The 25,562-nt window shown below is 44.0% G+C and overlaps 2 protein-coding genes across 7 annotated transcripts in view; one reads left to right on the forward strand and one right to left on the reverse strand.

Moving 5' to 3' along the window:
• The window catches only part of Err (estrogen-related receptor), a 27,355-nt gene extending 17,299 nt beyond the window's left edge, over positions 1-10,056 (forward strand). For 3 of the 6 annotated variants that reach the window (XM_076427097.1, XM_076427098.1, XM_076427095.1), the window contains exons 2-9: positions 1,058-1,204; positions 1,728-1,841; positions 1,917-2,046; positions 2,689-2,910; positions 3,737-3,772; positions 3,946-4,086; positions 4,210-4,412; positions 4,899-10,056. In XM_076427097.1, coding sequence (XP_076283212.1) covers positions 1,064-1,204; positions 1,728-1,841; positions 1,917-2,046; positions 2,689-2,910; positions 3,737-3,772; positions 3,946-4,086; positions 4,210-4,412; positions 4,899-5,237 — 1,326 coding nt within the window. In that variant the 5' untranslated portion in view covers positions 1,058-1,063 and the 3' untranslated portion in view covers positions 5,238-10,056. The remainder of the gene's footprint in view (positions 1-1,057; positions 1,205-1,727; positions 1,842-1,916; positions 2,047-2,688; positions 2,911-3,736; positions 3,773-3,945; positions 4,087-4,209; positions 4,413-4,898) is intronic. The other 3 variants (XM_076427096.1, XM_076427099.1, XM_076427100.1) reach the window with 3 other exon arrangements.
• LOC143210317 (uncharacterized) lies at positions 9,968-15,784 on the reverse strand. Its single transcript, XM_076427071.1, has 3 exons — positions 14,486-15,784; positions 11,768-14,032; positions 9,968-11,682 (listed from the first exon to the last, which is right to left on the reverse strand). Exons 1-3 carry the CDS (start codon positions 14,698-14,700, stop codon positions 11,616-11,618), a joined length of 2,547 nt encoding a protein of 848 aa, XP_076283186.1. The 5' UTR covers positions 14,701-15,784; the 3' UTR covers positions 9,968-11,615.
• Positions 15,785-25,562: the final 9,778 nt, after the last annotated feature.

The following is a 25,562-nucleotide window of genomic DNA, read 5'->3' on the forward strand; positions in this document are numbered from 1 at the left end:
CTGCTCTTCTTCCTCCTCCCCCCCTCCTCGGCGGCGTCGTCATCTCCTCCTTCGTTCCTCACCTCATCCCTCTACTCATCCTCCTCGTCCTCCTTCTCCCCGTACATTTAATATACGACACCGCGGCTCGAGAAGAGGGAGAGACACGCTTACGCAATCCTTTCACCGTTACTTTGTTCGCCCTACCTACCGTTCGCTTCAGAGAACCCCCTGATTTCAGCCTCGGAGTTTTTGGAAATTATTTCACCGAAAGGGCGATGGTAGAAGAAGGCGTGGCCCCCACTTTTACATTGCTAACATCTGATTCACCACTTGAACTCATTGGAATTTATCCTTAACATGTAGCAAATTAACCCATTTGCATCATAAGGAAGACTGAAGAATCTTATCATTAGTTCTTTGAACAATAAAAAGACGTTTCATTATATTTTGGTACACGCTAACCATGCAAATTGGTTAATCATTTCAATAAATTGGACGTGTTGATATCCTTGAACTCTGTTAACGCGTATTCTTTAAATAGTACATTCATAATTTTGTCACGAATGCATAAAATCCGCACTCGTCATACACAGCCAAGTGGTTAATAGCAAACACCGGGCTCGACCGTTTGACGAGTGCCGGGTCCGTCCCGGACGGTTTCACTTTTACCGTGGTATAGTAATAGCGCGACGTTGCTCGCCGAGTTCCAGCCTGTCCCGCTCGATTTCGCGAACGCGAGAAAAAAGGCTAGCCGGTCATAGAAAGTAAAAGGTATTTTCGCAATTGTTCGGAGTCCGGTTGCTGCTCCATGTTCCGAGAACATCGACAGCATACCGCGCGCTCGACCGGTGTTTTCTGAAGTCAATTCTAAAAATGCTTGCGGCGTTGGTCGCGCTTAAAAATAGCGGCGAAGGAAAAAAAAACTGCAGCCGACGACTGCAAGGCGGACCTGTCTCCCTCGGTTTTTCGGGGACGACGCGAATTCGGCTAGACTCCTCGCCGTGTTTCCTGTCTAAACACACCGCGTTCTATTCCCCCTCGATTCTCGACTTAACGGAATTTTGCTTTCATTCAGGTCTGCATGATGTCCGGCGCGGGCACAGAAGTCATGGTCGGTAACAACCGCACCATGACGAACATCAAGCAAGAAATCGAGAATCCCACGACGCCCACCCAAAACTACCAGGTCTGCTCACCGACCACCACTCTTCAACACCAAGATGTACGTATTTCTGTAGTCCTCCCTGTCCCGCGATAATTTACGTAATTTTCATTGTTTTTATTGGAACAAAATCGCACGTGAACTTCAAATACCAATAAATATGTTTGCGAAATCAAAATGTGAGAAGTTCAATCTGTGCTTAAGGGGGTAGACTTGTTTCCAGAATTGCAAGGGTGCGGGATGCGCCTTCTCATTTCTCGATAATGCGATGGGGTTTTTCAGTAGTAAAAAGTAGGGCTGTAACTTTTCCGAAGCTTCGAAGACTTTGCATTATTCGGCATCGTAGATGTCGAATTTTTATGAAAATAGCTACATGCGTAGCTGTATTCTTCCGGATAATGTAAATTGCGCCTCGTAAACGTAAAAATAGGACTTTTAGGAAAATAGAAAAACCCCAGCTTTGCATTACTATCAAGAAATGCGCATATTCCGCACCCTTACAATCCTGGAAAAACAAGTCTATCCCCTCAAGCACACTTGCAATGATTTTCTGATAGATTACCAATGGAAATGTTTGTTTCAGGCGATCTGTAGCAAGATCGAGATATCAACGGATTACGGGGGTGGCGGAGGCAGTCCTGGAAGTCCGGAAATGCATCATTGTTCGTCGACGACGCAGCCCTTAGGAACACCTGAGGTACGATGCTCGATTCGATGTGTTAGAATTATTTCGCCGTTCGTCAAACTGAGAACTAAATCTATGTCGTTTTAGGAAGGCGTCAAAGAGGAGGATATGATACCCAGAAGACTTTGCTTGGTATGCGGAGACGTGGCCAGTGGGTTTCACTATGGGGTTGCATCCTGTGAAGCGTGCAAAGCCTTTTTTAAAAGAACTATACAAGGTAAGATGAGTTTCTTCGCACTTATAAATATTCTCTTTTGAACCGTCTTCCAGGTAGCACCATTTGATGGATAATAATTGCTCGGAGCCTCTCTACCCTTAACTCTGCTGTGTTCACTTCAACGTTGTTCCTGTCTCAGGGCGATCGAATAAATTAAATTATCATTCACATTCGTCGGACGAAAAGTATAAAATATATTCACTTCCTTCTTTAAATCAAACTAGAACAAAAGGCTGATCCTTTTCTAAATTTTCGTGGTTATTTTGTCACAACCAACTCTATAGAATTATTAACAAAGAGCTATAGAATCAAAAGAAATTAACTATACATCGATTATACATTAAATCATCAGACTGCGGATTTTTATGCAAGATAAAAACTGCCTACATTATGTACATCTGTCTTCTCGTTTTGCATTTGGTCTACAAAATTTGTTATAAGTGCACAAAATCCGCAGTCTATTTATTACCGAGTGTGTACAGTGTTCAAAAGAAAATTGTCGTTAAGCCTGTGAGGTTGTCGATAAAATATTGCTTAATTAAATTGAAAAAGATTGCAAAACGCGCTTATTCGAAGCTGCTAACTCGTGTCATGGACGCTGGTGCTACCTGGGCAAGGACCATATATATTACGATAAAATAGCGAGTAATTTTACAGGTAATATCGAGTATACGTGTCCAGCGAACGGCGAGTGCGAGATAAACAAACGCCGGAGGAAAGCATGCCAAGCTTGCAGGTTTCAGAAGTGCCTTCGACAGGGCATGCTGAAGGAAGGAGTCCGGCTGGACAGAGTTCGAGGTGGCCGGCAAAAGTACAGAAGATCTACCGATCCCTACACCCCGATCAAGACGGCGCCGTTGGAAGGTGATTCTCTTTGAATCCTATTCTCTGAACCACCTTGTTTTTTAACCCTCGCAATACTGACAATCCTGCAGAAGACAAGTGTTGATGATCCTTCGCTTCTGCCGAGAACCAGTTTGAATCGAGTTTCAAGAATGGATATCATTTATTTCTGCATCGCTGATAAACTAGACTGCGGATCTTTATGCAAATTAAAAATTGTCCAAATCAATTGTAAGAATCATGAGACAAATAAAAATGATCATTCTTCCTTTAATAATTTCAACTAGATGAAGATAATACATAGCCATTCTTAACCCTTTACACTTGACGTTATTTTCACTTTAAAACCCGGACATCTCTTATTCAACCTGAAACATTTTCATTGTGCATACATGATTCTTATCGTTTTGTGCATATGAAACTGTACGCGTTTGTCCATACCACGCAGAGATTTCTAAGCAATTGGTTAACTATAAATAAATTCAGTAACGTAACAATTGTGTCGAATTATGGTATGGTGATTTTTAGTGACGCTTTAGAGTTGCTTTTCGAGTGTAAAGGGTTAAATTAATCCTTTTACTGTTCTAAATTGCATCTACTCATTTTTGTAATAACTACATAAAATCCGCAGTCTACCGATAACACCGTGTCCAACACCAAAGTAATGTTGCGTTTCGGTAACCAGTAACACGAGTATAAACATGAGTTGAACATCGGTAACGTCAAGGGTCGAGCTGGACCCGACACCGTGTATGGCGAGGGTTAATATCGGTAGATTCATGTAGAACAACATCGTGAATTGCAACAAGACGTACCTGATTAAATCTGGTTATTTTGTTGTTTCTAGCAAACATAGGGACAGGAGCTTCTAACGAAATAATAAGTAAGCTATCTCGGCTCCTCTCAATTTGCTTTATTGGATGGTGAACAAAAAAGAAAAGCGCGGTTGTTATTATTCTCGGCACGATAATTCTGTTTCCGGTTAAATCCGCGTCTCATATTCCCGTGCAAATGTGCGGAGACCGAAACGATAAACGGTTTTATATCTATTGCTAGATAATAAAATGCTGGAAGCACTGGCCGCTTGCGAACCTGACATGCTGCAAGTCTCTAATCTCTCCCATACCCTTGACACCGATCAGAGGATCCTCGGACAACTGTCGGATCTGTACGATCGAGAATTGGTTGGGATTATTGGTAAGGCTCTTGTTTGTGGCAATCAATATGCAGAAAAATTTTATTTTTGCATAGAGACTTGCCAGTCTAATAATTAGGATTTAAACGATTCTTGGATAATTCACATGTTCCTGTTGATCGTAGGTTGGGCGAAACAAATCCCAGGATTTGGTACGTTGGCTCTGAATGATCAAATGCGACTGTTGCAAAGCACGTGGGCCGAGATCTTGACATTTAGTCTCGCTTGGAGGAGCATGCCGAACAACGGTAGATTAAGGTTCGCTCAGGATTTCACTCTCGACGAGCGACTCGCGCGCGAGTCCCACTGTACGGAGCTTTACACGCACGTAAGTTGATTTGTTAATACACTCCTCAAAAGAATTAAGGGATCACTTGTGCAAACCCGAAAAATTGGTCCCAATTTACGTGATCATAACTCAGTAAACAATTGCCGTATCGATATCATTAAACAATGACTTGAAAGCTTGAAACCTGTAGTTTCAGATGCTCTGTTTCAAATTGTTGCTATGTTGGTTTTTTACAAAGTTATGGAGAGATGAAGACAACATTGTCGGTTAACAAAAATTTTGTGCAACTTTGGAACATCACACGGGGAGCAACAAATTTTTTTGATAAATCGCGTTAATATCATTTCGAAGGGCTATCTTCCCTGTGTAAATTGTGTGGTTGTTGAATATTGTGCGATTTTTTTTAGTCGAGTTATTTTTCGGGTTCGCACAAGTGATCTCTTAATTCTTTTGAGGAGTGTATGTTTTACGCTAGAAGTATACTCGTACGTTCGCTAGGATAATAATGTTTCTTTGTCGGCTCAGTGCATCCAGATCGTGGAGAGGCTGCAACGGTTGGGGCTGACCAGGGAAGAGTATTACATGTTGAAAGCGTTGATACTGGCGAACAGCGACGCAAGGTCCGACGAGCCACAGGCGCTCTACCGTTTCCGTGACGCAATATTGAACTCGCTGTCGGATTGCGTTGCAGCTGTGCGACCTGGACAGGCACTCCGTGCAACTCAAAACATGTTCCTAGTGTTGCCGAGTCTCAGACAGGTGGACGGTGTCGTCCGGAGATTTTGGGCGAGCGTCTACCGAACGGGGAAGATACAGATGAACAAGCTGTTCGTGGAGATGCTGGAGGCCGCTTACTACCGATGAAGCAAGGCGCGTCGACAACAAATATTGCTTCTCAAAACCACAACAAATTTCAAAACTGGAAAAGGGACTCTATACAAGAACTCTGTGTATACCGTTCGACGCGGACGGTCAGCGTTCCACTTACTCTGGCAACGAGTATGGTTTAGACCGTGACTTCAACACAGTCGTCGAAACTCGAGAACGGGAGAGTGAGAAAGAGAGAGAACGAGAGAGTGAGAGAGAGAGAGAAAAAGAGAGAGAAAGGAAAAGCAAATCGCGTTTTAGGGACGTAGGCAGGCACACGGTCTTTCGTTGAAGTAACCAAACTTTCCTTTTCGAGTACCCCTTTTACAGGTACGGAGAAAACTAAAACTTGATGTTATTTCAGGATAGGATACGGTATCTAGTCTCGCGCTAGGTATGCGTCGTCTTGTGTCAAGCGAGATGCTTTTTTTCCCTGGGGCTCTCGCTTTAGGATAGTTCTATAAACGAAAGTCTGTCCGATCCGGGCGGAGCAACCTACCAAATAAACAGAGCAAACAGAAAGGTATAGAAACGAAAGAACACGTACGTTTTCGTTTGCGCGCGTAGAGGACCCACCGACGCGCCGGTGTGGTCGTAAAAATCAAAGCGAGAAAAAAGGGAAGTGTAATTATACCGAATTGGTGGACGCTTCAGCCATATTTCGAGACAACCAGGGAATACTTTTTCGATGTCGATGTTCCGAGTATTTTCTGCTCGTAACTGCCGTTCGGCCTTAGTTTTCGAAATGTACGTGATCGCATTTTTTGGGGACTTTAAAATCACCCGAATGTCAAAGATTAAGACGAATTCAATGACTGGGAAAAACATGCTCGGAATGTCGACCTTGACGTTGACGATCACCCACAAATGTTATCATTATCTCCATATTTATTTCCTGGTATGAAAAAGTCACGGTGGAAATTGTGTTGCAAAGTTATTGTCACGTATTCGCAATTTTATTTTATCAAGCTTCTGCACTACGAGTTTATCATCCACAACGATCGCAGCTTCTTTGTCATTTATAATTTCCCAAACGAGAATTTCTATTGTTTGTATTCCTGTGGTTTCGCTAATCGCGTAGTATCGATGCCAGGCGCCGATGAAATGATTGTCGGATTATTCCAGCTTACGACATTTCATGGTGATTGAAATCGGTATGATGTCGTCCCCTCTTCCACCTAATTACCTAGGAAAAGAAAAAGAGTGTGTGTGAGAGAGAGAGAGAGGAAGAGAAAGAAAGAGAGTGAGAGTGAGTGAGTGAGAAAGAAACGAGAAGAGGAAGTAATCGACTGTGGGTATTTGACGTTACATACATATAGTTAGCATCGTGTTACCAAATGACTACCAGAGTTCAATCAAAAAAGAAAAGATTCGACGCGCTGGCTGCAGTTATTTTAGCCACGTCTTCTCTCCGGCGGAGGGGGGTCTGTCAATTTTCGGGGAGGACTGAGGGGAAAAAAACAGAGAGGACGGTGACTCTTATATTTTTCATAAATTCGTCGACGAGAGAAGAGTACGTCGTTTTGTACAGTAGAGTAATCAAACAAAAAGCTGCACGTTTTAATACCATCGAACTCGTATCGACCGGTGCGAGATGTAGAAAAGAAAAACCTATTGATGTGCGTGTAATACCGTTGCATTGAGCATCCATAGTTCTAGTTCGGCGAGGGAGAAAGAGAGGGAAAAAGGAGAGAGAGAGTGTGCGTGAGAGAGAGAGCGAGATGAAGAATTTAGTATGCGCCGTTGTACAAATCGAACCAAGTTGACGCGAAAATAAGAACTAAGCTGGCCAGTGAACAATGTAAAAAGGTTAAATAAAATTAAGCAAAAGAATGGCTGGATCGTTCTCTATGTCGGGCCATGCTGGTACTATGTTTTATTTGTTCCATGCTCGAAGGAATGATACCGTGCGTGGGCGTGAAAGACAAATTGTTTCGGGAAACGAAATCCCTGGCCTGGTCGCCGGGTTCTCTTGGCAAAGAGAGGAAGATAGATAGAGTAGATGAGAGAGAAAGTGAGCGAAAGAAAGAGAGAGAGAGAGAGTCAGAAGAAATTTAATTGATTGTTGAAATGATCGCGGACAAAAATGAGAGATGTTATTCGCGCGTGCCACACAGAGAGCGTAGGAGAATATATATTATATTATATATTATTATATTGTATGTATTCAGGGATCTTTATTGTCTAGTTACTACTGTTACCGGGACAAACCGCGGCGCACGCGGCCCCTGCGCATAATATATCGCTTTCCTCGAAGCGTGTGTGCGAAAAAATTGAAAATCGGTCGGACGTCGTCTCCGGAGCTGCTACTCACACGCAAAAATTCATTTGTTTACGAGGGACACGCTTTTTCGGAGCAAAATTCTTCAGCGAGGTTTTTCATTTTCGGTTCCCGCCGACTCTTCGGCCCGGCATTTCGTTGTTTCGCGGACGTATTCAAACATACAGAGAAATTCCACTGTCCAACTTTTGTTTTGCGTTCCGGTAAACAACGGATGGATCTTGTTGGTTTCGTGAAAATTAAATTTAAAAATTCTGAAAGTTGGATGCACTAATATTTTTCGAAATTAAATCTCTTAGGAACCGAAGGGACGAAGGAAAATGCTGTTTAGATTCGTGTTCATTGCATCTAGGTCTATGGGAACGATCCATCGGTTACCGAAACGCAAAAGAATAGTTGAAGTTGGACAGGCTTGTTGATAACGTTGTGGATAAATGACGAGATGATATTTTTATTGTAATTAAACGTTGAAATTCTGCCAACGAGCCGTGGGGTAGGTCGGAACCCGGCAGTTTCTGCGGATAGTCGTGTAAAAATGTTTTAGAGTGCAATAATATTAGGAGACACGCGACTGGGATGCATTGGTTCCGTCGACCGATCGGTCGCCACATCCTTTTCAGTTTTCCCTTCGTTTCTGTGTCCGCCTTTTCGGCCCCCTCGAACGTTCGAAGCTTTGTTTAACCTTCTTCGTTTAACAGAAAATAATTTTTCTTCGTCAAATCTATCGGCTTCGCATTTTTATTGACCCCTTGGTCGAAGATTATATACAAATTTCAACACAGATCCGTTAACACGTTGAGTGCCACGCGTATTTTATGCGTCCGCACGACTTTTATTTAGTGTATTCTTAAATAAGATCAGCGTTATTAATAGCGTTTAGTTAATTGATAATGAGTTTCTCATGTTACACTATAATCTAGTTAATTTCTGCATTAATATAATAGATCGCTGTTCAGTGGCATTAATTTTATGGCAATCATTTTTTACTAATCCTACAGCGTGTTCAACGTGTTAAAGGTGAATGTTGTTTTCTTCTTTTGAGTTGAAATAAAATAGACATGCGATAAATGTTATTCTCTTTTTTCTTCTGTGAAGTTACCAAGGAAAAAGAAGAATCGTAGCTGTGAACAAAATCACACGGCAAGGGGTTAAGAAAATTTATATTTTGGAGAAATGGTGGCGTAGGAATAGGTGCAATGACATCTACGTGAATTAGAGAAACAGTTTAAAGAATATATTGAACAAACTGATGAGTGGACTGCGGATTTTATGCATTTATTATAGAACTAGGTCGGCGAAATCAATACGATATTGTCAATATACTATTTTGAGTTTATTAAAACTGTTCAGGAAAGAATAAACTCTCTATTTGGTTCTTGTTTCTTATAATAGATACAGACTACTTTTATTTCGCATAAAGATCCGCAGTTTATTGATAAGCATTGGCGATGGTACTGTAGTTAGGAAGGTCAGTTTAACACTAGGTTTTGGGACCCGTCGAAATAACGGGTTCTTAAAAAAATTCATTTCTTTGGTTATATGTTATTAACACTAAACCTACCGAGCCTTAAAAGTAACTCTTGCATGTTTCTTTATAAAACTGACAAGATTGATTTTATTTAGACTTTGCGCGGCTCCTATTGTAACACGTGCACTACTGCAGATATCTATACTATCGTTTCTTGTGAAATCAGCTTTATTATTTTTCTAATAGTAAAATAAAGAACCTGGAACCGGTCATTTTGACCGAAGTTGGTAGGTTTAGTGTTAAGCAAAACGACTAGAAATTTGTAGACATACAGTCTTATTATTTTTATAAAGTAAAGAGAGTTTTTTCAATGCTCTGTAAACCTAGTGTTACGTAAGCTTTCAAATGCACCTTGTTTCTTCTCGTTGCTTTCGCATAGCCGGCGAGATTTGTCACAGATCTGTTTTGAGATTTTCCACATCTTTCTGGAGATCTTTTCGCGACGAGATCGGATCGACAGGGATGCAGACGGTCGCGGCACGATGTTACCTATGAAACGTTGAACCGTGCGAGCGGTTGTGAACGTTGTATTTACGGTTCACGGTGTGACGTGTTTCCCGTGTGTGACGCGCGATCATTGCGGGCAAGGAAGAGAGCCAGAAAGAGACATATTTTTACGGATCCTAAGGTGATTAGGTTGTATTGTTCACGACTTTAACGAGCATTTTCTTTGTGTACGTTTTATCGATTCGCCGTCAGAGGTAGAATCATAGTCTCAGGGTTTCAGACAAACAAAACAAACAACCAACAAATGATACAAATTTAGACACGTATAAATAGATAAGGCGCGCGAGTATATTTGTGGAGCAAAAGATTATAATAGTAACGATAATAATAACGATTATGATGCTGGTGATGATGATGACGAGAACGATGAGTGATGACGATAATGGTGATGAGGATGAGGATGACGATGACGTTGGTGGCAACAATAATGATAAAGAATATTAATATTAATATTAATGATGATCATGATGATAATAAAGATAACGATAACATGGAATGTACGAAGATGACTTATTACCATCAATTCGATGCGCTCGTGACAACAATGATTAGATAAGGTACAAATTACAGTGACTCCCACTAATGTTCGGACACTCTTAAAAACACCGTAACTTTTTAAATATTGGACTATGCAATTCGAACTTTTTTGGAAAGCTAGAGCAATTAGTTTTACTACAGGATGTGAAAAGAAATTTTTTCGAAAATTGCAATTGGTCGGAATTGTAGAGGAACATGTTTAAACAATCATTATGTATTAATATTGGATATCACTGTATTCGGGAAAGTCTACAGAATCTTTCGCTGTAAAGAACAGTTCAATATCTTTTATAATAACATCACAATGTTCAAAGTTGAAAAATATATCTTTTTTTAAAACTCAATTTTCTCAAAAACTGTACGTCTGGGAGAAAAATTAAGACAAATTCGGAATCAGCGCGAAAAACTCTATAAGACTCTTATAGTGGGTTCGAAATACTTTTTGGCTGTTGCACAGTGTAATTAGATCTATACCGTAGGTGTAGAGGTATTACTTTCGGCCAGGATTTCGGTGAAAAAATGTGAGGAGCCTCCGCGAGGCGTTACTTTTGCAAATAATTGGAAAAAATCGGTTGGTTAACAGAGGATAGGATCGATTATCCGGCAGCTTTGCTCGCCGGCAGCGATCCGACGCGGATCCATCGCCGGAAGAACGAGAATAATCCGTCGTGGTTCGTTAGGTACTGTGTAACGAGCGGGCGGATGGGCGAGCGGGCGCGCGACTATCTTCTCTCGTCTTTTTCCCCCGGATTTTTTTGCAAACGACTAATTCGCCGTAGGACGAACGGAAAAGTCTGCATTAATTCGAGCCTCGGGCGAACAAAAGACCGAGAGGACACGGTAGAGTAGCGTTGAAACGATTAAAGCGATAGCGCGGAGGCTCGGTTGTTACGGGAAACAGTGGAGAAAGAGACCGTTGAATGACTGCGAACCAAAACGTTCCTGCTGCTACGGCTACTGCTATGTACAACCGTTGCTGCTGTTACTATTACAGTGTTCTCTCTTTCTGCGGACGTGGGAGAGGGGTCCTTGTAAATAGACGACGACCACCCTTTGTCCCCTGCAATATGCCCCGTAACAATAAAAATCTCTCGCGGAACTCGAAGGATTTCGCGGACCACCTGTACACTCGCGTTCATGGCACTTGGCCAGCGCTTGCTTGGACACCGCGGCGTGCACAAGACGATGCGATTATGTGGCCAACATCTACAATCCAATGGACGAGGATCCCAACGTTAACACGCCATGTGCAAGCCTACATGGCACGCAAAATTGGTCCCATTTCACATCTGGTCTCAAAATTTGAAATCAACGTGAAAAAATCTACGGGATAATGATATATAGCATGTTAAAAAAATTTTTTCCGCGCGTGGTACTGGAGAAACCGCATTTTCTTGAAATTCTACATGTTTAACGAATTTTCTCAACGTTAAAAAACATTCGTACCGATGATATCGATGATTTGGAAAGCACACAAATCATATTTCTTATCTCAATTGAAACGTACATACATCTTTTTTATTTACAAAACTGAATTATCATGGTCGTGTCCGTCTTCACTGCACTCGATACGAATTCCTCGTTGGTCGCTGCAATATTCAAACAATCACAGTTTTACCATCCACAATGAATCAGAGACGAATCATCTAAAGCGAAAAACAGTAGATTCGTTACCTGCCGCGGCCCCCATCCTTCTCGGCATTGTAGAACCACCTAAAGCTTTTCTCGACGTCCGTATTCAAACTTCCGCGTTTCTTGGACCTGACGGGACCGGTTCGGGACCGGTTATCTTTCCGTGGATCGGGCCGATTGCTCGGAGATCCGGTAGCCGAGGCAACAATTCGTGGGATCACAATGCGACTCGAAAATTCGCTGTCTACCTCCGGCTTCCTCGAAACCGGAGGTTCTCTTATCTTGCCCCGATAGGGGACGACTTTCTGGATGCTCCGGTGAGTCGAGGAGCCGCCATCTTTTCGGTGAACCGGCTGCTGGCCGAGGGAACCGTCGCCAGGGATCTCGTTTCCCCGAATTCTATCAGTATGAACGCGACTCTGCACGATCGCGATTTTTACGTCGGTCATCTCTGGGTCACTTGTATTCGGAGTGCCGCGATACTCCGCAGTATTCTCTTGATCTTCGGAATTCATGGCAGTATAAACTAGAGGGGAATCTCCTCTGTTCCTCGCAATTTCAGTTCTCGTCGGAACGACGGAGCCCGATTCCTTTATCCCCACAGCGCCGGGAGTGACGTTCATAGTTCCATAATCTCGGATCCTGCTCGTTGAAAAATCGCTGCCGAACGGCGTAACCGGTGTATCGGACTCTGATACCGGCGATGTAATTGGCTGTGCGTCTTTCTCGACGATGGCTCCGGCCACGCTCGATTTACCCGCGACAAAACCACCGACCGCAGCCTCAGCCGCAACCGTAGCCACCTCCGCTCCTCGGAAATGATCGGAGCTTCCGTCTTTCGCGGAACCGACCGTCTCCTTTCCTACGGCTGCCATCTTCCCTCCCTGATGCTTGTTAACCGAATCACTCTCATTCAATGCCACGACTTTCGTATTCTGCCAGCTTTCATCTCCTTCGATAATAGCCCTAGCCGCCGATGACTCCTCCGAGGACATCGCGGTCGTCGAGATCATTGTATCAAAGGGTGAGGAGGCTGTTGTGTTGTACGTATTCATTTCTTGGTGCTGTTGTGTCGTAGACCGAGGGTCCATAAGATCATCAATTTTTGCGAAGCTTCCATCTTCTTCAATAATAGCCCTAGTCGTCGATGATTCCTCTGAGGACCTTGTATTCGGCGAGCTCGTCGTTGTATAAAAGGGTGAGGCTGTTGTGTTCAACGTATTGACTTCTACAGAGTCTACAAGATCATCTTCCTTGCCCACTACCGAACTATTAATGCTGTTTAAATTTGTCATGCTTCTGTCTCGCTCGATAGTTGCACCAGTTGATGATTCCTCTGAGGACCTTGTATTCGTCGAGGTCGTCGTGGTATAAAAGGGTGAGGCTGTTGTGTTCAACTTATTGATTTCTAGAGAGTCTACAAGATCATCCTCCCTGCCCACAACCGAATTATTAGTGCTTTTTAAATTTTTCAGGCTTCTGTCTCCCTCGATGGTTGCACCAGTTGATGATTCCTCTGAGGACCTTGTATTCGTCGAGGTCGTCGTTGTATAAAAGGGTAAGGATGTTATGCTAAATGTATTCATTTGTTGTTGTGTCGTGAGCTGATCCTCCTGCTGCGAGTCTTCGTCGATTCTGTTATTAGCCAGCTCGTCGTAGTTCTCGAATGTTTGATTATTAATGTTTTTGAAATTTCCAAAGCGTTTATCCTCTCCAATGCTATCCTGGCCCGCTAATGACTGCGTTGTAGAGCTTCCGATCGTGTTTACATCGAATGTTGAGGATGTAGCGGTGATTACAGATGAGTCGATAGGATTCGTAGAGGAATCCAAGCGTTCTCCGTCTGCTTTCGTTGCGCCCGAAGCTGCAAAGCTGATTACCTTCGGAGTATATGCACCAACTCGATTACTAACTGAATCATCGCTCGAATCGTTCTTGTCTGATGTAGAATTATTAAAATCGGTCATGTTTTCCAATCTTTTCTCTTTATCGATGCTGTTCTGATCCGTTAATGACTGAATTTTATAGGTTGTATGGAACGTTGAGGACCTAATGGTGATCGAAGATGAGACGATAGCATTGGTAGAGTAATCGAAGCGTTCGTCGTACGATTCCGTTGTATCAGAAGCTGTTAGTCCGATTTCTGGCACGCGAGAAGCTTCTTCGAGGCCGGGCGGGTTGGTTAAAGCAAAACTTTCGGAGATGTGATTCGTTTCTGTTGAATCGGTAGCTGGGGTACCGAGTTTCTCGGCTTCCTCTGGATCCTCTTCGAACTTATTGACGCTCTCGCTGGTAGAACCATCCCAACTGTCGAAATAAAGCAAAGAGCCAGGTCTGAGCCGTTCAACATACAGAATCAAGAATAACTAAGTAGTCGAAGATGAACCACGCTCGGGAGTGAGGAGCTACGAATAGTAATCGAAGTCGCTGTTATTTCTGGAAGTACTTTGAAATATTGACAGTGCAACAGTCGCGAGAATTTCATTCCTGAACTAATGAATTCAATCTAATAACTTTGAGATCGTGATTTAATCATAGACAAAACTATATACAGTTTATCTTGTAATGGAGCAGGATTATGAAAACGAAATGGTTCTATTTTGCTAACTTAATGGAGCACGGAGGATGACTTAATATTATAAAATTGAATGTACCTCGTTTTTACGAGAGTTTTGGTGCCGAGGGTTAAACGCGAAGGAAAATATTAACGGTAATTTAACCGTCGATTCGAACACGTCTTGTATATTTTCTGATACGAACCTGCCGGTGGTTGAAAAGATGGCTGGCTCCGTGATATCGGAGGGTTCCACGGTTTGAAAGTAAGCGACCGCTAGAATTCTGAAAAGACGACCCAGTTTCTCTCTTAAAATCGAGCCCTCGGGTTGCGCCCTTTCCAGGAGCAACAGTCTCCGCCAGTCGGAGCTCAAAGCACCAAAGGGCAGCTCGGTCACCGGGGATGTGAACTTGCCAATCATCGTATCGATCGACGGCAGGTTCTCCGGATGGACTTTTGACAAATAGTCTTCGAGCTCGCCGATATCGAACCGAGTGCAATCGACCGTCGACACTGTCGACGAACTTGCTCCTGTGAAGAGAAAATTCACTGTATAGTTCGTCTCTCTCCTAATTAACTGCTACGGTTTATCTACTCCTAATCTACGTTGGCTCGCAAAACGCTGAACCGACTGCCATCGTATCGGGCCAACGAAGTACACCGATCTTCGTGCAGAATTGAAATTTTTTCAATAATTTTAGTGAGTTTAAAAATGATTTCATTTCATACATCAACACATTACCGGTGATCGTTGCATAATTTTGAAAAATCTGTGGTACATGGCTAAACACTTTTTAATGGATCCTTCAATAGCAACAATAAATTTCATTTTGATTATCGAATTAAAATTGCTTCGAGTGCAAAGGGTTAATGTAAATACTGTTAATTCTCTTTTTTGTAGAATGTCTTCCAATTCGAAGGGACAGGGGTCACTTACTATGAAAAGCAGACACGATCAAAGCCAGGGAATAGATATGCACACGCGGAAGAACCTCTCGCATCATGATCGCTGCGCTAACTGATCGCGAGTCCGACTTGCATATTCTATTTCGTCGGGATTAGCATATTTTGTGAATGTTCGCGGATTCCTACGACACGTGACGAATTCTGGCAGGTAGTGGCACCTGTGACTATGCATGGGAGAAAGACGAGGTCGTCCCCGTTAACGCTAAACCTACCACGGTCAAATTAATTATTCAATTTCTGACGATTTAATTGAATAGCAGGACTGATGTGTCTACAAGAAGCGATACGGCGATATTTACTTCTTCTATTTTAAATTCCATCTACTGGGTAATTTACTTTAGCGATTCCTCACCGATCTCGATGACCTTGAAGTATCGTTAAAATGTCATAATTTTGAACAACTTTTCCCTTGTACATTAACGAGTCTCAGACTCGTGATAAAGATTTTAACCCCTTGCCGTACCTTTTCTTTTACAGTTACAGTGATTAGAACGTCTTTGTGCACAAAAATGTCGTAGAAGGGAAAAGAAAATGTATATTTTTTGTATGGCTATATTTATTTGAATGCTTAAATATTGATTACAAACCATTTCGTCTAAAATCAAACGCGTAAGACATTGTAAAAAACCTTCATCACGAGTCTGGCTCGTCAAAGTACGGCAAGGGGTTAACAAAGTCTAAAAATATGAATGTTACGCGTTTCTTTTAGATGAAATAAAAAATTTAGTTCGTTTGTAATCAATCTTTAAGCATTCAAATAAATGTAGCCATACAAAGATATATATTTTCTTTTCTCTTCTGCGACACTTCTGGGTACAAAGTCGTTTCAATTACTGTAACCGCAACGAAAATGTTACGGCAAGGGGTTAAAAAGCACAACGAGAAAGCATTTTGATGGTATTTAGGGTAGTATTTATCGTTCGATTCTCGGCGCGTCAACTTAATTTCCCGGAAAACAAATGAACTTTGGAAAACGCGGGGAACGGATTACTAGTGAAAAGGGAAACGGGCCGATAGCGCGGTTATCGGGAGAACACAGTTCCGAAGCAGAAGCAGAACAGCGAGTTGACTCATCCGGAATCAATCGCTGACTATGCAATGCAACCGGAGGGGGAGAGCCCGACCGAGCAGAAGAGGCGACGAGGAGGGAAGAAGCGAGAGCAATCGGGAAGGAGGTTGCGAAGGAAAGGAAGCAACCGCGCAGGTGAATGAAACGAGAGTAATGCAACCAATTAGTAAGAATTAGCATCGAGCCGCTGCCGGGCAGAGGGTTGAAGAGACGACGTCGGCAACGAATGAGAGTGGGGGTTGTAGATGGTAGAGAAGGGTAGGAGAAGAGTAGAGGGTTGCGCTGTGCACTCCCTCATCCCTTCGACTGTGCTTGGTGAAATAATTACCAGGCGTCTCTTCGCCCACTTCCACCGACTTTTCCCTCCCTCACTCTCTCTCTCTCTCTCTCTCTCTCTCTCTCTCTCTCTGTGCTCCCTCCTCAGCCGAAGCTGCCGTCTAACTCTTTCCCAGTTAAATGATTTCTCCGTGAAGCTTTCCACCGGGTAGCAGAGTGGTAGCCAGCTACTGCAGGCTCTCGCCGGCTCCTCCTCCCCGTCGCGGCTGCCACACCGCTACCCAAGAAGCATCTCGAGAGAAGCTAAAGTAATCCTGACGAACGATCAGAACCGTTGGAGCGTCCCGCTGTTCCCGCTATTCCCGTATTCCCGACACGAGGAACACTGAACGCGCGCTCGCGTTCCGCCCCGTGAACCGGCTAATTTGTTCCCTCTCGCGAAACAATGCGCGGCTAATCCGGACGCCGAGTAATCGCCGAGAAATGATAAGCGATGGGAGCGAATTTGTTTTCCCGGGGACTCGCCGCCCACGCAGTTTCCACTCGCGATTGATCGACCTTATTTGTCGATTTCCCCCTCCATCTCTCTATCTCTTCTCTAGCTCTCTTTCTCCCCTCCTCCAACGATGAACTCAATACTCTTAATAATCGAATTTCAGAACTCGGGTAAGAGATAACATAGCCGTGTGTTGTCAGTTGCAGACTGATCTCGCAAGATACGTACGCTCCGTGCCTCGCAAGTTGTCTCCTGCCGGGAATTCGAAAGGAATGCGGCAACAACCCGTCCAATTGGGTTATTCCACTCGCACTTTCGGTTCTAGCCGAATTATTGGCTAAAGTGTGTGACGTCACGGACCAACCATTGGCTGCAAGCGAGGGATCTCCTTTGCTCCTGTGCCGCCGTCTCGAGGGACAACTTGCGAGGCACGGAGAGTACTTGGGATCGCGAGTTTCTTGCGAACGGACGCGATGAAATAGGAATGGGAAGAGACACTGTGCAACAACCTCTCGCCGCCGTCTAAGACGGAGAGGGTCATTCGTTTCTCCAGGATGTACCCCTAATCCGTTCCGCAGCCGGCGAAATTGTTGACTCTAATAAATGCGAGACGCTTTGTTGGCCCGACACACGGAACACGGCTCGATAACAACCGTACGGATTGCTGCCTAATCGGTCGACTTCCGGCCGACCCTCCTCGCGAACTTGAGGGCGGATTCTCGCGTAACTGGTGAAAATGTCGGGTAGAAATTAGTACGTTTCTCCTTTGGTATGTAATTCGGTAGATTTGTACGCGGCGCGGATGCAGATCGAAGTTTCGATTCTCTAGGATCAATAGTTGACGAGTTATTGTCGCTTAAAGTTCAGCATTTTGGCAGATAAGGGCGCCGCCATATTGGCTTACAGCCCCCCACCTCGATCTAATCCTAACCAACTCGGTAAGCGGCGTGCGGCCATCACTACAAACCAATCTGTCAAAAATGTTGAACTCTGAACGACCATAACTCGTCAACCATTGATCCTAGAGGATCGAAACTTCGATCTGCATCCGCGCCGGGTACAAATCTACTGGATTACATACCAAATACATCATAATTCGTGGGAGAAAGGCACAAATTTTGAGTCCGGTGAAGTAAAGACCAGCCAAAATGTCGATTTTTGTTTTATTAAAATGTTACGATATTTCGAAGGAGTATTTTTGAGGTTCTATAAGTACTTTTATAAAGTACAATATAACAGTCGATTTTTTTTATCCGTTTACACCAGACGGTCCCCTTCAGTCTTACGTCATTATTTTGAAAGCGCATACTCCGACTCTCAGAAATTAATTTTTACGAACACGAGAGATATAAAAGTGTACCACATTTTTAGTCATTATTTCAGAACCCGGCTCTCCCAACAATCGATTTTTCTTCGCGCGGTTTTAGTTCTTGTAATCCCCGGAATATCCTTACAAAATGGTTTACGTAAATTCCGCGAGCATTAAGGGAGTTAGAGCGAGGACAAGCATACGCTGTCCGGCAATGTAAACCGATAAAACAACCGTGTAATTTCTTCCCGGATGTAATCTCTTTTACGACTGGCCTGTGGATGTTTATGCATTTACAGCACGTCCGGTCATGTAATATGCAGTAAAATAAAGATCTTAATAAAGTTTAGCAGTTTGTATACATTTTTATGAACCGAAAATAAAAGACAATTAGCGCGGGAAATAAAATAAAATCGCGTTCGCTCCTCTTTTCGCGACCGAGCGTTCGTGATTGCAAATATACAAGATAAACTGTATATATAGAAAAAACGTAGTGGCTCGTCGCTAAAAATATAAATGTTGTTCTAGATTTACCGACGATCCGGTGACCGCAAGATATTTAATTGACGCGATGAAACGTGGAACGGTGAAAACATCAATTTTGAAACCGTTCAAACAATTCCATCAGCGGCATTTACTGTTTTCGTCTAATCTCAAATTGACTGCAATCTTGATCGATTGTGATCATTTTTTGCTGTTGTATAGGTAATTTTTCAAGTATCGGATATTTAGTGAAATACTTCTTGCATGTTATCATAATTTTAAATGAAATAAGAAATATATAAAATATCTATTGTTGGCTCACGCTCTAAGAAAAACCTTTCTTTTTTTTATCACGCTTATATTAGCTTGTTTCCTTTACGATGAAGAGGAAAAATATCTTTAAGTCCACTCCAGAAGGGAGTAGTGTGGGACTCGAGGGATCAGATGGGCGGATCCTCCACTACCGATCACGCTAAGCGATCGTAGGGTTCCCACTCTGCGTATAATCTCCTACAAATCGTTTCGACGCATCGGCCATCAGGTCACGTCTTTCGCAGTGGGTATATGAGTGATGTGTACATGTATTCCAGTATAAGAATGGCACACCTGAAATGACTTGTTTTCAGGTAACGTGATAGCAGCGTGTCTGTAGTTTAATGAACGGGTCAGGCGGCAAGTGGCCAGGAAGAAATCAGATACAACGATGGATGAAGTTATCCCAATTAGCATGGCTCTGCGTGCACGCGTCATTTACCACCGTTTTATATTTGCAATATGCGCGATAAAGGTGTAACGCCTCGACTCGAGGGTCGTATCTCGCGGCAAGATTAATCGACGAGGCTGTTCCGCGGTCGCGACCAGGTAAATAAAGGGCTCGTAATTACTAGCTTAATCCGTATCATGGAACGATAACGGTTGTTTGTAGTAAGACGACGACGACCACGAAAGAAAGAGAGATAGAGAGGGAGAGGAAGAGGGAGGGAGATCGCGCAAGAGCCCATGAAAAACGCGATGGAGCGTTGCGGGACCCGAAGCCGAAGAAGCTGAATCCTGCGTCGAAGAGAGCGCGAGAGTTTGAAAGTTAAATTTACGAAAGGGCACGTTTCACGGTTGCGCCCTTTAAGGCAATATCCAGGGCAAAGTACGCGCTAGTAGGCCATTACAAAGTTATAATAGTACCGGCAACCCTCTTACGATGTTCGGAGCCCCGGCCCGGCCCGGCTCGGGCAGCGTTTTGACTTTAAAATGAAATAGTCGCCGCGACCCGCGCCAGTAAACGTATACAACGGAAGTTCCTGCGCTGGAGCCACGCCGAGAGGCTTCCACCGGGGGCCATTACACCGAGTGGAACGTTTTTCCGAAAGCCACGGTCGCCGAGTAATTCCTAATGGGCCGTGTAACGCCGCGGATTCGCCGGAACGAGCCACGCCGTCCATCGCCACCGCCGACGCCGCCATTCTAATTGGAGATCTTGCCTAACCAAAGAGAGACTCGCCAGGATTCTTCTCCTCCTCTTTATCCTCCTCCTCCTCGTCCTTCTACTGCTCCTTCCAGCCGATTCATAGCATCCGAAGTCCAACTTGTTGCCCGCCCGCATTCCCATCGAGTCCTAAAGTCTGCGAGAGACTTCTCGTCGCGTCGGCGAAAAGAAAAGCTCCCGATCCTTGCACTTTTCTACAAAATAGACGAGTCCACGCTGAAAAGCGTGTAGAGGAGAATGGGGCAACCACGATTAGCAGGCAATGATCGTCAGGACCATTATTATTATTATTAGACTGCTATAAATAATGTAAATGAACTAGGGTATGGTTATTAACTTAACAATACTACTACCGCACGCTCTTATCAACAGTCAAACCTTCTCCCACACTCATACCAACCTCCAACCTTCTCTCTTGCTCACACCAACTGCCTCGCAATAATTATTACCAATACTGCGGATCTTTATTCAACATAAAAATGTTTTACTAAGCTCGATGGCAATGTATTTCTTTTCAAAATGATGTGAACAAGTCGAAAGGAGTGTAACAGCTGGAAATCTCGATAGACTTCCGGTAGGTGAAGTGTTAAAATTTGACCAGTGTATGGCACTTTCAGGAATAGCTCTGTAGCTGGCTGTTCGCTTCGAATCCCGAGGGATAGTTTGAAACTCGCAGTCGCTGGAAGCCGAAACCGATCGTCTCGAACATCGCGTGTATGTATCGCGTAGAAACGATCGCGTCCGTCTCGGTTCTATCGTAACCCGGATAGACGGTTTCTCGAGAGGCAACACTGTGCTGCGAAGACGCGCGAGAATCCGGCGGAGTGGTGTAATCATCTTTGTTCGGTGTCGTCCGCGCGAATCCATTCTCGTCACGTCGAGACAAACGGGCGCAGTTGACTCTCCGTCTGAACCTTCGGCCCTCCGAGCAGCCCCTCGCCTTTCTTCGCACGGATAAGAAATGAAATTAAAATTCTCGGGGAGACTGAAACGTCACGTTCCGCGACTGCCGTCTCTCTGTCTCTCTTTTCTCTCTGTTGCTTCTCGCTCGTGAATCCGACGCGATAGCACGGATAGACTTTAGTGCAGTGTCCGCGAGAATAGAGGCGCCCACACGTTCGAGCTGCCCAAACGCGGCGAAAAGCCCTTTCGAAGAAAGTGTACCGATAACCGATATAAAGTCAACAGAACACCACGCGAGAAAATGGATTTTATTATATTAAATTGTTGTCCGAAGCAATTGTAGCTGACAGAGGAAAATGTTAAATAGAATCGTCAGGGTGTCTTAACATCTTCGTGATCGGTGGATGTTTAGTAGATAAGAAAATGGATCCGGGGGCTGTTGGATCGCTCGAAGATCCTTCCATTCGATTCGAGAAAGTTTCCGGCGACTCGGCGAAACTCGGCGAAACTCGACGAAACTAGCCGCGGCAAAAGAAAAATCGGGTCGAGGAAGGAAACGGGATATTTTTACGACGAGGAGTAGCAGTTGTCCTATTCCTCCGTCTCGGAAAAAGACGCTCCCCGACGTCTATTATTCCTACTCCGGCATTGTTGCGGAACCTGTGCTAGAAGCGAGCAAGCAGCTCCGAGGTCCGCCGTGAATAGTCATCCGCGGAAAAGGATTTCTCTTAATTTCCACGCCGGAGAAAGGTGACTGGGCGGACGGGAAAGGAGAAAAAGCCTCGTCGCCGGTTAATTGGAATCGCCGTCGCCGAACTTCGCGACCCCTCGACCCCGAAAACCATCGATAGCGCCGTTCTGCGACCTTCCTCTTCAGCCTCCAACTTCTTCATTCTTCCCTGGCTTCATTCGGCATGGCTCGCTGCCGAAAATCATCGGGAACCAAGCCATCGTCAGTGGAAACGACGACGAGAGTATAATTTAAACAAAATATTTTCATTCGTCAGGGAACAGAACACAGATAAGCAAAGATAATTAATTATTCAGGATTAATCGAGTCTAAAATTTGATCTAAAAAATCTAGATCCAGTAATTTGCCCTCGGCGCACTACCCTCAGGAGCAACGATGTCACGCCTACGAAATATTGAACATAAACAAGACATCAACTGAAATTGAAATCGAGAGCAGTTAAGCCACGCCCACTAACGACGATCAGTAAAAAATCGTCGGAGATACCGGCTCAACGAACGTCGAATGTGGACCAGGCACGCGTGGAGGTGAAGGGGCGTGGTTACGGGCCGCTAGAGCCCCGCGACCGAGTCTTTATCAAGCGGTAACCGTAGAACGGCTGTTACTCGACGGTTTCATTTCTTTGTTTCGTTGGCCGAACTGTTCCCACTGAATTGAATCAAGGTAGAAAAGCCTTCAAAGGGAAATTTTCGCAGGATCGTTGGTCGCGGTTCCTGAGGCGAGAGCGCCGTGTTTCTATTAACCGAAATAAAACGGAGGAACCGTGACAGACAGACAGACAGACAGACAGACAACGGAACGCAATATCGTGAGACCACCGCGGTCGAACGCCGTCGACGCGGAGCCTTCGCGAATCCTTTTCGAAGCGGAGTTCCGGCGTTAAGCTGCCTCGGGAAATGAATAAAAATTACATCCGCGACGACTCGCTAAATTTCTCGACGCGGCTACAAAAGCAATCTTTTTACTCGGCCGTCCGGCGAAAGATTAACCGAATCTACCAAACAAGAAGATCCTCCCTCCACCTCTCTCTCTTCTCCACCGCATTCCCCTCCCCGTACGTCGAACGAAGGCGAAACGAAAAGACCGACGCTCGACCTCTCGGTTTCTCGGTTCCTCCGCGGTTCAACGAGAAAATTTCAATTAATTACGGCGACAGGACGCGCGCCCCGTACAATGGCGGAATGCCGGCGTCGAGACGTAAACCGGCACGACGACGATGAAATCTTCCTTTAACGCAATCTCTCCGCGACGATCGTTAGCATCGAGGGGAACGTCGCTAAATTGTTGCTGCGTAGACGACGACGACGACGACGGCCGGGACGCAATATCCTCGGGCTGGCATTCTTGCGAAGCGCTCCGGGAAAAAGAGAAACGACCCCGCGGAAAAGAGCAGTCGGAATAATAACGATTCGCGGTTACCCTATTTCCGTCGCTGAAAGGAGCTACACAGAAAAGCGAGCGGAATAATACTTCTCCGTGAAGTCTTAAACTGTTGTGTCAACTATTGAGCCTGGTACTCGCTGTTCCTCCATATCGGCGAAACGAAAAATTCAAACGTCTTCCACAACCCCTTGCGCTCGACCTATTTTCACTCTAGAATACAATCGTCCAGAAATTCACTGGTCCAGAAATTCTATCCACTTCTTCATCGAGGACAAGCAAAAACGAATGCACTTTCTCACGTGCACGATACTAATTAAGTAAACACGTTACTAATGCCAAGACGATTTATTTTCTCTCGTAAAACATGTTTCTTTCTCGTAGCTCCAGCGAAATTCGATAATGGGTCGACCAAGATAATTTTTAACATTTTTACCATGCTTATATTAGCTTGCCGTGTCGAGTTGTCGTTGTTCTATGCGTCAAATCTTGTAATCGAATTTTAAACCTCTTCCCGATGAGCTGGAGACTTGAAACTTTAAACGTAGCTCGTTATCAAAGTGGGTTATCAAATCTGTTCAACGAAAAAAATGATCACATTAGTTTTGTTCACAAAAATCGATTTCTTGCGAAATCCTGAGGTCGTAGACAAATTTTGGGACCAGATTTGAAATCAGCGTGAAAAATCTTCACGGTCGCTCCACGCTTTCATTTTTATAGTCACTAATGTCATGATTTTATTTAAATTTATATTAAATTTTTGGGAGAACCAGGAAAAAAATTATTTTCTCCTTTTTTGTGCATTTTAATATAAGCTTAAAAAGTTTTTCTTATTTTTCTTTTTAAAACACCCCTTCATGCAGATTAAAAGCCTAAAATTTACCTGTTGTTTTCTCAGTTATTACTCGAGATATTCAGATGAACTAAATGCGAGAATGAAGCTGCGGGCGTGCTTTATTAGGTACAGTTTTCTAAGAATTTTGAAGCAGTTATTACGGGTGGGAAAAATTTGTTTCAGCCAACATTTGTCTTCGCCAACAACCGTTTGAGTGACCACCCTACAGTAAATCAAGAATAATGTTCCGTCACGTAACAACGAACATAAAACATTGTTAAATAACGATATTAAAATCGTAGGATTAACGATCGCGTTGCGGGATCTTCGTCCTGCGGAACGGACGCGAAAACAAGGGACTCGCGAAAAACGAATGGCATTCTGTTCCCCGCCGTTCGTCACCGGCGGTTCTTGCAGCTTTTTCCGTGGCTCGTCCTTTGGCGACGGTTTCAGCCCGGTTTCTTTCGCCGTTCCGAAACTTGCCTCGGCTCGTTAATACCTTCCGCGACCATAAATTCGTCGGGCGTGCTATTTTCTATCGTATGAGGGATGGCGTTTGTCGAACGGACGAAAATTCCCCCGGGTTTTGCTCGGACCCGTTAATTTCCACGACGCACGCGACTCGCGAGCCGCAAATCAGCTTTTTCCTCGATCCGCCGTTTTATCAAAGCGCGCGTGATCGTGCAGAGTTGCGTCATGTGTACGCGAGATTCAGGCCAGTGCAAAAGTTTTAATGGCTTTCCTATAACTAACTTGACTGTGTGTGTATATGTATTTACTTAATGCAGCTAGTTGATTTTATCCATTAGAACAAGCTCTCGAATATCTCTAAAATTATTTACAGTACCGGAGAATACTTCAAACGACAGTTGAATGGTATCGAGGGAAACGTGACACATCACTCATAAAGTCTCCGGTCTAACTAAGAAAAACAAATTTTTTTTTAGAAATTCCACTTTATTCATCAACATACTCTCCTTCAAGAGTGATGCATTCATTCCAACGCTTCTCTAACTTTTCGATGCCCTTTATGTAAAACGATTTGTCTTTGCTCTCAAAATAAGTTTTAAGTTATAGACCCAATACATGATACCGAAAAACCGAAAGTTTGGGAGATGTTGTAATTTTTTTGGCTATTTTTACTCTTTCATTATAAGAGTTAAAATATCTAATGTTACAGATGAAATATTCCTGAGAGTCGGTACACAATAACCGACGTCGGGACCGAGGGGTCGAAAGCCCATCAAAAGTTTCGCTGTTGCGACTAGCCTTGTTATTTTTGGCGGGGGAAGTTAAAGGCGATTTTCTTTCTATTTTCGTGGACCAATGGGACGG

Source organism: Lasioglossum baleicum, chromosome 7 (genome assembly GCF_051020765.1).
Source record: "Lasioglossum baleicum chromosome 7, iyLasBale1, whole genome shotgun sequence".
NCBI classification, from domain to species: Eukaryota; Metazoa; Arthropoda; class Insecta; order Hymenoptera; family Halictidae; genus Lasioglossum; species Lasioglossum baleicum.